This window comes from Homalodisca vitripennis, chromosome X (genome assembly GCF_021130785.1).
Source record: "Homalodisca vitripennis isolate AUS2020 chromosome X, UT_GWSS_2.1, whole genome shotgun sequence".
Taxonomy (NCBI): Eukaryota; Metazoa; Arthropoda; class Insecta; order Hemiptera; family Cicadellidae; genus Homalodisca; species Homalodisca vitripennis.
Window position 1 is genome coordinate 45783497 of NC_060215.1, and position 13547 is coordinate 45797043.

Here is a 13547-nt window from a genome sequence, read left to right on the forward strand (position 1 = left end):
TATCTGCTGAGTAAATATGTTTTAATTTAATTCTATTTTACTCTTTTATATTCATTATTTTTTACCAACAAATTGAAATGTTTTTGCTAAACCAATAAAAATTTAGTCCGATTATATTTTGTTACTTTCATACTGGTCTGATAAGGTTTCAATTATAGAAATCAACACTAAAACCATCAAACTCTATTCAACCATACTGATATCGAGCGTTATTAATATAAGCAATTGTATTTTTCCAATAGCCGAACAAGAAACATAAATTATTCGTCACGTCAATTAGGATAAAACAATGGGAAGTGTCTGTTCATGATATCACAACTGTCACGGGATATTCATGGTTTTATTTTATACCATTCAGTAAGACGAGGATATACATCTGACTACATTCAGTCTCTGTTCACTCGTTCAAGACATAACACCACATAAGGTTAGTAGTTATGATTTATATAATATTTTTGTCACATGGAAATTTTAATGAAAATTCTATATAATATTTACTTTATATTTGATCTGTACATATAAAATTTAAATTTCTTGATTAATCGACAGCTTTTTCCAAGGTAAAAGCATTGCGATACTATAATCAAGTATTACACTTACTAATATGAACTTTACAAAATTTATTGTGAATTATATTAAATATTTTTGTAAATTATTGCCTGTAAATGAAAAGGAATTATATGTTAGCGTTATTATACTTTATTGGTGTATAAAAACCAAAAATTTCTTATTGAATTACATAAACAGTAATAACTCCAAATGAAACAAAAATTCCCCTAATATCGAAAAGGAAAAGCCAAGGAATAATATGCTATTGTATTTTATTTACTTCAATTTAAATAATCCATTAAAATGAATATCAAACGAAATATGTTTTAAGTAATTATATTTACTTTTGTATTTGTGGGTATTAAATCATACCTCTTACATATTAATAAATATAAATTAAGGATTTGATTTAGTAATTTTTTATACAAACTTAATTACACATATATAATTGCAAAAGTAATTTTATTTCTGTCCGTTCGTACAATATTTTGTAAAAGAATTTACCTAGACTTGCAATTTTACATGCAGCTTCATTTCTACAAAAGTAACACCGAGTTTTGTGATGAAGCACGCAACTTCATGTCATTTTACTGAGCTTTAGCGACTAATTTATCATTGTACCAATGAGTAAAAACTTTAAAAAATATTAGAGATAGGATTATATAACGAATTATCTTTTATGTTATTGTTATAGGAAATTATGTTTAAGTGTTGTTACAGGAAATGATGTTTAAGAAACTTATCTGTGTCTGCCTGGTGGTAGCGATTGTTAGCAGCGATACAACGGTAAGAAATATTGAAGTGATTATGTATTTCGTTATATATGCCCTATTTTCCGTTACTTTCAATGTAAATATATATTTATGTTGAAAATATAACGGTAATAAATATATATGTAAAGGTTGTAACTTATCAACAACGGTAGGATAACAACTGCAAAAATTCAAACTGTTGAGAATACAGGTAAATATCTTCTATGTAAATATATTTGTTTTGATGCCTTATGACCAAGATATGTATATTACATTTTATTTGAGTATGTCATATAAATGAGTTTAATCACATCGACGTAGAAAATATATTCATAAATTTAAACTTTTATTAAGTAAATGGCAGTCTTCTAAATACAATTTAACAACAAACGTGTACTGATAAGTTATTATTTGCCATAAAAAGTATTGCGCCTTAAACAAACATAAAAATTCAACGTTCATTAATTATGAAGGTAAAATAATTGCCCAAACGGTAACTGCAGTTACATTTATTTCTATTACAAAAAGTGTCTGTAAATGTAACTGTTTAAAAAATTTATAATTGTCAAGAGGTGTCACACATGTGTAATTCTACTAAAAGTATTTTTTTGTGGTCAGCAAAATTTGCGAATATCGAAATTTGGGATTATATTTGCTACACTTTAACACATTGATTTACATTACATTTATCAATATTGAACATATTTAACTTCATATATAAACGCATATCTAAAACGTTGTACCACTTCTAAGCTGTAATTATTAAATAATTAATGTTTAAAAATTTTTACATTTTGAGACTTTTGAGATTGGTCTGTAACGTACATAATCAATGTGACAGAAATTGAATATTGAGTTTCTTAAAGTTATTTTATGGTAGTTAGAAAATAGTACAAAATTTAGGTATTTTTACAAATAGAACAAGTGCTCTAGAAATTAATAAATTGGCCAATATGATAATTTACCATGAATAATAACAAATAAAATAACATGCAATATTTAAAAATCCTCTCGTTGATGAGTCGAAATTTTATAAATAAGTGTTCTTACCCACTGTAAGCTTCTGCACATGAATATAAACTTGTATAATTTATAGAAAATAATGCAACAGATATAGATTATACTACGTAGTGTAAATTCGTTTTGTGTTTCAAAGTTTAATGTACGATATATAGAAATGTATATTGCTTCGAGATTATTACAAAACTGTCGATAATTTTTTGATATGTTATTTAGTATGGTCAATACCCAAACTGGAATGAAAATAAGTCGAAAACTAAAAGAGTGTAACAAGAAGTACCATTTATTTTCCAAGCAGAGTTTGATACTACTTAAATTACTTTTAGACTGGTTTAAATATACTTTGAATGTAACAATATTTTCCGTCGTTGCATGTTACAAAACTACAACACAATTATACAAACATTTTGAAGTACAAAAATGCCAAATATCTAAATTCCTGTTGCCTTATAAAATCAATAATAAGAAACTTTAATTAAAAATATACATTTTATATTACATTTTTTATAATAATCATTTTGTTAAAAATATAATTTCGTAAATTGAATAAGGTATTTTTGTAATTAAAATGATGATCGAAAACTCGCAATATGACTAATATAAATTTAAAACTACTTCACACCAAGTATTACCAGATACAGAAACAATATTTTATGGTATCATGATAATGAGTAATAAACATGTAAAATATCTATAGAACCATATATGTTACGGTTTTTTAAAATAAATATAATTATGTAGGTATCTGTTATAAAATGTCTGAGTACTTATAATATATGTTACTACAATAGTTCAGGAAAGGTGGAGAGTGATAAACACTTTTTTATGTAATATGAGTAGATATCACATTCCTTTCCTTCGATTTATATTTTTTATAAGTATATAATAAAGTTTTTTTCAGGTTAAATACAAGAAAGATCCATGTGGTCCTAATTTCGCCTCTAATCTCTTTTACAAATTAAAAATTAGCATTTTGATTACGATTAGAGAATGTAGTCACATAGTGCATATATACAATGCATTTATAAAATTATGATCATTATATCAATATTTATATTTGTAAAAAAAGGTAATAATAGCATTCAATTATATAATGTTACATGACTACGTTATTGTAGTACCTATTGATATGTATACAGTACATATACACGTAGAATATATTTACCATTTTCAGGAAGAATTCTCCAGCTCCATAGAAATACCTCCTGCAACATCCAGCATTGTGAACCTAGCTTTAGAAGAACTAAAGAAACACGGAGCAAACCCAAATAATAAAGGTGTCTCTCTTCGTTCCTCGGACTCGCTGTTCGGATTCGGGATCGGTGGAAATCTGCTAGGAGTGCATGCAGGCGCAGGTATAGGCCATGGCCGTGGAGGCTATGGTGATATGGGACAAGGGTTTGTTGGCAAACCTGCAGGAAGCCAATATCCAAAATATCCACAGTTTCCCAAATATCCATACCCTTCGTATATGCCACCACAACCATACTACCTCCCAGCAGCTCAGGCACCCTATTGATAGGCTCAAGGGATACCACCAGTGACACCTGCAACGTGTTACCTTTCCCTTGCACATACATGGATTTCAGTTGGAGATTTCATTGAATAAGGATCTCCATATCTACTTAAATATATAGCACTACTCAAAGATATTGTCATGAATGACACATTAAAAAATATATAAAATTACAAAGACTTTCTTTTTATTGGCCTTAACTAACACCATTCCAGGTTTCTAGTAATCATTATAACATGTGAGTTTCATATTAATTCCATTATATTTTAAATTGACGTACTTAAATAAATGTAAAATATAAAGTATGAATGTTTTATTCAGTAACTTACATTCCCACCTAAAAATGGCAGGAAACATATTATGTTATGTACACATAGAATTTGTACGAAAATAAAAAAGGAATAAAATGGTATCTTAAATTAAAAAAGGTATGCAATATAAATTCGATTGTATCATTTATGTTTTATGATTTCTATTGGTTTGTTTATTCTATGTAACACATAAGACAAGTATTTTTTGGTTGAAAACTTACTTTGAAACAATATTTGACATAATTTCATTATGCTACATTTTCTTTTACACTAATGTAACTACTGATATTTACAACAATATTTATCTCAATATACGATGAACTGACTTCAGAAATAATGACCATGGCCGATGTTATGTGCATGGTAAATATAAACAGTAGTTAAAAATAAAATGTGTTTTTGTGGCTGAACAGCATTTGATATAACTTCATGTTTTATCAGAAGTACGGGTACAATAGACTTAGAGCACAGGAATTAAATTTTAAAGAGCACGATATGTAAAACTATATTTAAGGAGTAAACACAATTAGGCGTTTTAAACTGATATGCGGTAAACGGAAGTGTGCGTAATCGAGTTTGAATATTGTGAGTACAAACTTACACAAGAGTGAATTTCCAGAAAGCACTACTATCACCATTTTGTTTCACATTTAATATAACGTTCCATATTCAGGAAGGCTAATTAACGCTAGGTTTAAGGCGTATGACGGATCAGAGTTAAAGTCTGCGCAGGTTCCGATACATTATGTGACCTTTTATCTTGTTATCAGTAGTACCTACCATGTACTGTATCGACTCTCTCTAGGGAGAGAGAGTTAGCATCTGTTTGATACAATCCCCACACACGACACTTGCTCTTACACTTGTTATCAGTAGTACCCACCATGTACTGTATCGAATATCTCCCTACTTCTGTTTGATACAATCCCCACACACGACAGTTGCACTTACACTTTTTATCAGTAGTACCTACCATGTACTGTATCGATTATCTCCCTACTTCTGTTTGATACAATCCCCACACACGACAGTTGCACTTACACTTGTTATCAGTAGTACAGAATTATTATTAAGAATTAAGAATAATTAACGCAACTTTTCAAGAGAGTAAATGTAATTGCAAGAACTTTTCAAGTACAATTTTGCATTTTAACATTAGTTATCGGTTACGTACAATAGGAGTTTAATATACGACAGTCAATTAATGACATCAAGATATCTGGTTCTTAGTAAATATTTTTGGAAGAAACACATGATATACGTATAACGAAGAACTTTGCAGCGAGTTTTAGTTCAGTTTTTTTACCTTATCTTATAATTAAATTAAACTATCACGTGTAGAAATGAAATTAATATTTTTCTTTCTAAATACATACGAGCATTAATAATTTTGTTTATTATGTAAATATTCATAATTTTTTTAAATAAGTCATTTAATTACGTAAAAGTTATGAATATATGTATATATACATGATTACTAGATTTTACCCGCGGCTTCGCACGCAATTTTTAGAACCGAAGTATTTATAAAAAGCAATTATGATGTAATATGATGGGAGTCCTACAAACATTTTAAAACGTAAGTAGGCATACATCAGGTTAGTATTATTAAGTTCATGGTAAATAGTATCAGAGTTTAACTTAATTATTATATCGTGTTTGGCACGTGTAGGAGCATTTCTGGATCTAATTAATTATTTATTTATTTATTTTCAATTTTACATGACAGCTACAGGACATGATATAGCACAAACAAAGTCCAAAACCTTCAATTATTCCCAAAACAGCTATCTTAACTAAAATTAATGTACTCTTAATATGAACTTTAACATAACAAACTAAACTAAACTAAACTGCTGGCAGTTACACAAATTAATATTAAAATTTCTTTACACAACATAAATAAATGAACTCTATAAAATTTAAAAAAATAACAACTTGCTTCATTGTACACATACACTTCTACAATGAACAATAAATTAAATCACGTTATATACATAACGTCACAGCTGAATCTGCCTTGTAATACCGATCAAGAAAACACAAATCACACAGGTCTCGGAAACTTACTTTGGTTAAAAAGCGTATATTTCCAGTCCTTTTAATATATTTCAGGTCTAAGATATTTCTAGTACCATAGTAGTGTTTGCCTTGTTGTTCTGACGAAAAAAATGTATGTACTTACATAGGACAGAATTATAATTGTCCAAAATTACTCTTGGCGAAACTTACAAAATTACACCTTTTGCCAAACATACAATTCTGGTCTACTGGACAAATTTTATCATTTTTAAAATTTTCAAAACTTATAAAAGTTCAAGTTGTGAAATATTCTACCTTAATACTGAAAAATATTATGTGAAAATGCTTTCCCACTTTCATTACACCTATGGAGAGAACATCCTCACCAGATCGGCGTATTGATTGGAGGCGTACATTCCTTTCGTACAGGTATTGCTTATATGTGGAACAATCCCCATGGGCGTAAAGTTTGGTCAATAATATAACATGACACATTTCGCCGATAATGCATTTCTATCTTCTTGGACAAAACTATACTCTTGGCCTTAGTATACAAGTATACAAAACTGTAATCTTTACGAAAGTTTCTTTTTTAGAAATAAACAATTCTAGTCATTTTGACAACTAACTACTAACCAACAGTGGACATTGTAAAATAAACTGATAAATCCCTTGATTTTTAAAGATTACAGTTGAATTTTTAGGAAAACATCAATGAAAGATTCCTACTGAGCATATCTATATACCTCACGTGGCACTCTAATCGTATTTCTGATTGTCTTAGTGACTAAAACGACAAATTTAATAAATAAATTCTCATTAAGTATTGCGATTTGCACATTTTATGATATTTTCAAAACTTTTCCTTAGAGAGCATCCAAGAAGAAGACTAATTTGTGTTTAAAGTTAGTGTATAAAGTAAATTCTAATTGTGGTTTTTTGAGATTTCGAGTTAGTCAGTGTTATTGGCCTACAAATGTTTGTGCATGCGTGCAATTCAACATATATTCTATATCTGGTAAAGAATAAGTCCTCGAAAATTACACGAGAGAAAATATGTTTGACCATGGTCAACGAAAAAAAACTGTTTATGCGTTTTGGGGGTCGGACTTCAGGTTGCTTGCCATCCAGCATCCCAAGAGTTGTGGTTGTCTGTAACCTCTGAGATGTGATGACGTAATTTACACAGTTGCCAGGCAGTTTCTAGTGATGGGACGACCGTTTTAATTCATACAATCTTATATTCAATCACGTTTTCTTATATTTATTCGGTTTATCAGTTGATTGACCCAATATGGTTAAAACCAGTATAGTTTCCATGTTGGCATTTATTTAGGATAAGAAATTTAATTCATGCACTATAATCTTAATAGTCGAGTACAGATCAGATACACTTGTGAAATAAATAGTAGTAAATATAAATATTTAATGGAATTAACGCTTATACTGTAAATTGAAACCTAATAAATAAGAAGTGAGGCAGGTCAGTTAACAGCTGATTGTTGTCCAAATATATCGTTGCATTTCCTCAATTAAAGGTGTAAATTTCAGTCCTGTATATGTAGTTTAATATTACTTTTATATTGCATCCATTTTCACAATCTGTATATAATACTCACTTAAAGTTATAAATAAGAAAAGTTTTTGGAAGTGCACTAAGTAACCTGCACTTGTGTTTGCAATTGAGTTTTACATGTAACACACCTACCTGGGCCTAACCGCCAGAAAAGACAAAATATTTTTTGTTCCTGGATATGCAGGCGTACATCATAGTGGTCATGCTCATTCATGCATTGAAATATTTAATTGAAATCAGTACTGCTGAAATTGAAATGAAAGTGTTTAAATAGTTGGTGTCAAGTAATGTTTTTTATCACTATACTGGTTTTTGTTTATTTGACTTTAAAGTTTTTAACTAGACGCTATTTTGTTAATATTAAAGAAAACAACATCATCATAATTATAACTTTCATTTATCTTTTAAACCCTATGAGACAATTTCTCTTTCTTTAGCTTAACTAGTTTTAAAGATAATAATCAAAACAAAACAAAGAGGTGGTCAGCGGCTAAACGAGGACATTATTTGTATGAAATTAAAAATACTATCAACCACAGAAGTTTGTGATACCTTTTTTTGAACACTCTGTTTATTAAAAAAAAACGGTTGATTACAAACATTTATGACTCGGTGGTTTAGTGATAACATGTTCGCCCACCAAAGAGAGACCCTGGTTCTAGTTCCGGCAGAGTTTATTAGGTGAGGAAAATGAGTCAAGGAGAAATCATTTAACATATTTTAATCTGATATATTCTGGATTCCAAAATAATATCCCTAAAGCTTGGAGTATTATGTCTATTTTTAATTATTTTGTTCCATATTAAAACAAAATAAGGATATATAGGATATTAAGGATAGGTTTAGAAACCTGTCCTTACCTGTTAATATACACTTCTTTTTTAAAAAGCCACGTTGAGTATTCTACCTTTGAATATAGTATAATTTTTCATATCTTTCAAAGATTGTAGAATAGCAAGATACTTACGTGGATTGCTATTAGGTCCATCTACCTTCGTTGAAGATTTGTTTTATTCATCCTTACTCGTAGTTTATGAATTGAATACCACAAACTGCAAAATGTCTTCTCAGTAATGAATTTAAATAAATATATATAGATATTTGTAGGAAATCTTTATTGTATGCGGTTAATAACTAAAACGTTTTATCAATAAATTAGCAGGTGTGCTAAGAAGTTATTTAAGATTATGTGATTCTGGATAAAACAAGTGCAATAACAACCTCTTTTGAAAGAACCGTATCTTAGTTAATATATTGCACAGCATTATTTTGTAATTTTTATGCTCTCAGTGAAGGCATACTTTTGGCATATTATATAATTGGAGGTCTCTCTCTCTCTCTCTCTCTCTCTCTCTCTCTCTCTCTCTCTCTCTCTCTCTCTCTCTGTCTCTCTCTCTCTCTCTCTCTCTCTCTCTCTCTCTCTCTCTCTCTCTCTCTCTCTCTCTCTCTCTCTCTCTCTCTCTCTCTCTCTCTCTCTCTCTCTCTCTCTCTCTCTCTCTCTCTCTCTCTCTCTCTCTCTCTTCTCTCTCTCTCTCTCTCTCTCTCTCTCTCTCTCTCTCTCTCTCTCTCTCTCTCTCTCTCTCTCTCTCTCTCTCTCTCTCTCTCTCTCTCTCCTCTCTCTCTCTCTCTCTCTCTCTCTCTCTCTCTCTCTCTCTCTCCTCTCTCTCTCTCTCTCTCTCTCTCTCTCTCTCTCTATCTCTCCATTTCCTTCTTCTTCTTCCTCTCCCCTTCCCCCTTCCTCTGTTAAATGTTGTTAACCATTATTAAGACTATTAGGTTCAAAAAAACTAATAAGTTTGATAAAAGCTGGAATCAGTAAAAAAGCCTAAAGATAGTAACATTTGAATTATAATTCCAATACAGTAATAAAATTGTATAACTAAGATATAGATTTTTAGTACTACAAGTATATAAATGAAAGTACAGATACATTTGTTTTACGAATAAGGCTTCCATAATATATGTGTTATAGAATGTACAATATAAACTTAAATCAAGTGAGTGAATAGAGGTGTCGAGAAGATGCATAAAAACATTAACCCTAAAAGTTTTAAACAACCACAATATCTCCAGTGCTTAATACTCTGTAGCTTCACCTTTGAAAGTCTATGTAAAACTTATATTCAGGCTATACTTTCCCTTCCTTTGGTTTTTGTTCAGTACTCAACTTATTACCTTGCACCGACCTATACAAACCTGATATGGTGGATTATTATTGTTATGTCTTTATTCACACTGTCAAATGATCTGTAAAAAATCAATATTACTAAATTTACGTAATAATTATAATATTCCATATGGATATATTGATTATTTGATAACAGAGCAAGTTTCTTAGAAAAAAACCTTTAATCTAGACACATTTTACAGAAGAGATTTCCTCAGAACGTAAGTAGCAGATTATACATGATTTTAAAAGTAGTTTATTTCATTTCAGTTTCAATTCATAATGATTTCAGCCGTCAAACAATAAATGTGTTATAACGTTTGTATGAAGTATAAATTCAGGAGGTGTGTCTCAATACAGTTTTACTTAATTTCCTACGACGCGAAGTCCTGCAATTCTCAGTTGTATGATTACGCTCTTCCACCAAAGCAATATCTCCCACAAATATATGCCCCGTTTGCGCAAGATCAATTGCCATTCCCTCGTAAGCAATAGTGTGGGAATAACATTGAAAATCAATGTACGCCCATATCCATCACTCAGCAATATGCTTTTTCCAGTAGAGATTAAGGCAGCACTCGGCTTCCGAAACACTCTTTTCTGCAACAATCAGAATTCGGCTCCATACAAGAGTATGGACTGGACTGCAGTCTTCAACATTCAACGTTTGATGGCGAGAAACCCATTTATTCACAATGGTCGAAGTATGCAATTTACTCGAGCAAGAGGGTAATGTTTAACTTAGTTCGAAGCCATTACTTTACAGTGTTCATGGAAATTTACAGAAGGATTTACTATGAAATAAATTCAGTATAACACTTGAGAGACATGGTTATGATGGCTAATGAGATATAAGTTCGTAAAACTCCTTCCAAACCACATCAGAGGAATGAGCTGTACAGTAGATTAACGATGAAAGCTTGTCTGCATTTGCTCTGATTTTTTTACGATAGGAAAATGCATTATGCACCGTCAGGGACAGATGTTCGCCCTGCTGTGTGGGACTCTCACCCACTAAAAACCTACCGGTCCAGGCATTGGAAACCCTCTCGGGAACGCATCTCTGCAAATACTTCAAGAGGGTGCCATCGTTCGCCCAATGGGCATTACTTCATTCTAAAATCCACCGGCATGAGCTATTCTGGTGCTTTGTAGCTGCTCTCTTCTTTTTTGCCTTAGCACCCTCTTGCAGAACGCAGCGACAGCGCTCCACGATTCGGGACTGGACAACATCTCTTCTATAAGAGTCTCCGGCGAAACACGCCCGATAGCTGCCTCCAGCTCCCTTCTGTCCGTTTCCCACCTTCTACATTTGAAGAAGGTGTGCAGGGCATCGTCCGCATCCGAATCCCCGTACTGGCATTCCGGACTCGGGATCTTCCCCATTCTGTTAAGGTAGAAGCCGAAACAACCGTGCCCAGTGAGAAGCTCAGATTAACCTCGACTGTAACATTAGGAGTACAATAATTACCCGCTCTACTACAAGATGAGAGTCCCAGCCCAATTTCTGGAGAGCTCCCTGAGGGTCTTCACCGTGAATTGCTCTAAGACAGCCCTCAGCTGATCTGAATGGCATTGGGGTTGGTTTATATGCAGTTTTTATCTTGTTTGTTTTATACATGTTACAGAATATAGATCTAAAATATTTTTAATTTAGTATAATATACCAATAATTACCACATACGAGTGTAAAATATAACTTTTTTAGTTTGAAACACATTTAGAAATGTTTTCATTTAACTAAACAATAAGTTTAATCAGTGAGCGAACTTGAAGGATCAGTTGTTGCAATTCTCAAATACTAATTCTAAATTTCGAGTATGGTCACTGTTATTCTCGACTCGACATGTCCCTCCTCCAAATTACTCTTGTTTCTAATTATCTGTGACAAAACAATCGCTTTTGTAGAGGGATCCACTAGTTCCTCAAAATCTCTTTTCATAACATTTTTGATTCGTTTAACTGAAATTATCCATCCTGGTTAAAAACTAAATAATTTATTTGTTGGCGTAGTTTATTATATACTTTAAATTAAAATCGGCATTGAAAACAAATTCTTTATCTATATCAGATTTAGATTCAATACCAAATTACTTACACGACCAGTTGTCTTGTAAAAGTTTTCTCAAGAAAAGATTTTATTCTTTCAAATAAAATAAATTAAATTAAAGTTGACCTCTTGTATCAAAAATAAAATCAAACTAAAAATTCAACTTTCCATAAAATGAACTTTCCTTCATGTGAAATAAAAGTTTCTTCAAAATAAAATGTACTATTTATCTAATATATACAAAACTAAATAAAACTTAACTATAAACGGGTTGTCAAAGTCTTCAATCCACATATGTCACAAGTAATACAGGACTTGTAGTAAGGACTAAGTTTAAACTCTATTTTAATTAGGTTTCATCCAAACATGTAAAAAATTTATATATGGACGTGCAAACCTTATTCTGACTGTTTTATACTACATTACTGTTACAAAGAAGCTTGAAATAAAATTAAAATTGAGAACTTTATTTGAATAATAATTGAAACAACATGTACTCTTTGAAAACTTGCTATAATTACTAGCTGAGTTTCAAATGTTCTCATTTCTCTTTGGTATAAAAGTGCAATAACCCCCATAATCGCATTACGCGTATACTTGCTGAACAACATTAACCGCAAAAATATACTCAAAAAGACGCAGATATGCAAGTTTCGGAGGTTTTTTACCGATAACTTCCCGTAACCTGCTAAATATCACCGTCACTTTTAATTGGCCTCCGAATATCCAATCACAAAGACAGAGAGATCCACTGTTAAATCGAAATTACTCTTATTTTTTATCCCGATATAAAAGCCGACTACCAGTAAACCTGCTGTCTTATTGTAACATTCCTACATCCCCGGACCCTTTCTGGAGAAATTGCATTATTTATTTTAGGCATATTTTGACAACACTGTTGAAGTTGTAAAGTATTTTTTCATATATTTTCTAAAATTATATTGATAATTATTATATAATTATATTTAGTAAATCAATTGTATAAGCCTATTTATGAAATGCTACAACTGCTCTGCTAAATATCTCATCTCATGATCTCTAGCTCACCCTCCATATGGGAATGGAGCAAGAATAAAGTTTACAAGGTCAAAGTTAACTCCGGTGAGGCCCAACTTCGATATATTAATAAAGCTTTTTACGCAGTTAAAGAGAAACCCAGTTTAACTGCGGAAAGCAACAAGAGCTATTATTAAACGAACATAAAATGCGCTGAAGTCGCGTTGACACTTTTAAAAATGCACTGTTATTTGGTTGAATAGGTGTTAAATTAATGTGTACTTTATTAACACCTTTTTAGGAAAACAATTTCCTACACGTTTTATTAAACATCGTAATCTATTTTGTGATGAAATAACAAAATTGAATCGGCACATACTAAAAGGGCCTCAGTCAAAACAACCTACTTTTGAGAAAAAAAAAAAAAAAAACTGTTTCCAAAACATAGAATTAATAACAAAAATAAATAAAAAATACCACAAGGTAGGGTAGGTATTGGTTAGTATTTTTGTAATAAGAAAACATTTTTATGAATTATTTGTATTTACAAAAAAAATCTTGAAATTGTCAGACTTAGGCCCTTTTAGC

General features: G+C 31.1%; 1 protein-coding gene across 1 annotated transcript; it reads left to right on the top strand.

Moving 5' to 3' along the window:
- The first annotated feature begins 297 nt into the window (after window positions 1-297).
- Window positions 298-3984, top strand: LOC124368509. Its single transcript, XM_046825756.1, has 3 exons — window positions 298-427; window positions 1270-1335; window positions 3496-3984. The coding sequence occupies exons 2-3, from the start codon at window positions 1273-1275 to the stop codon at window positions 3838-3840; spliced, it is 408 nt and encodes a 135-aa protein (XP_046681712.1). The 5' UTR covers window positions 298-427; window positions 1270-1272; the 3' UTR covers window positions 3841-3984.
- The last annotated feature ends 9563 nt before the right edge of the window (window positions 3985-13547 follow it).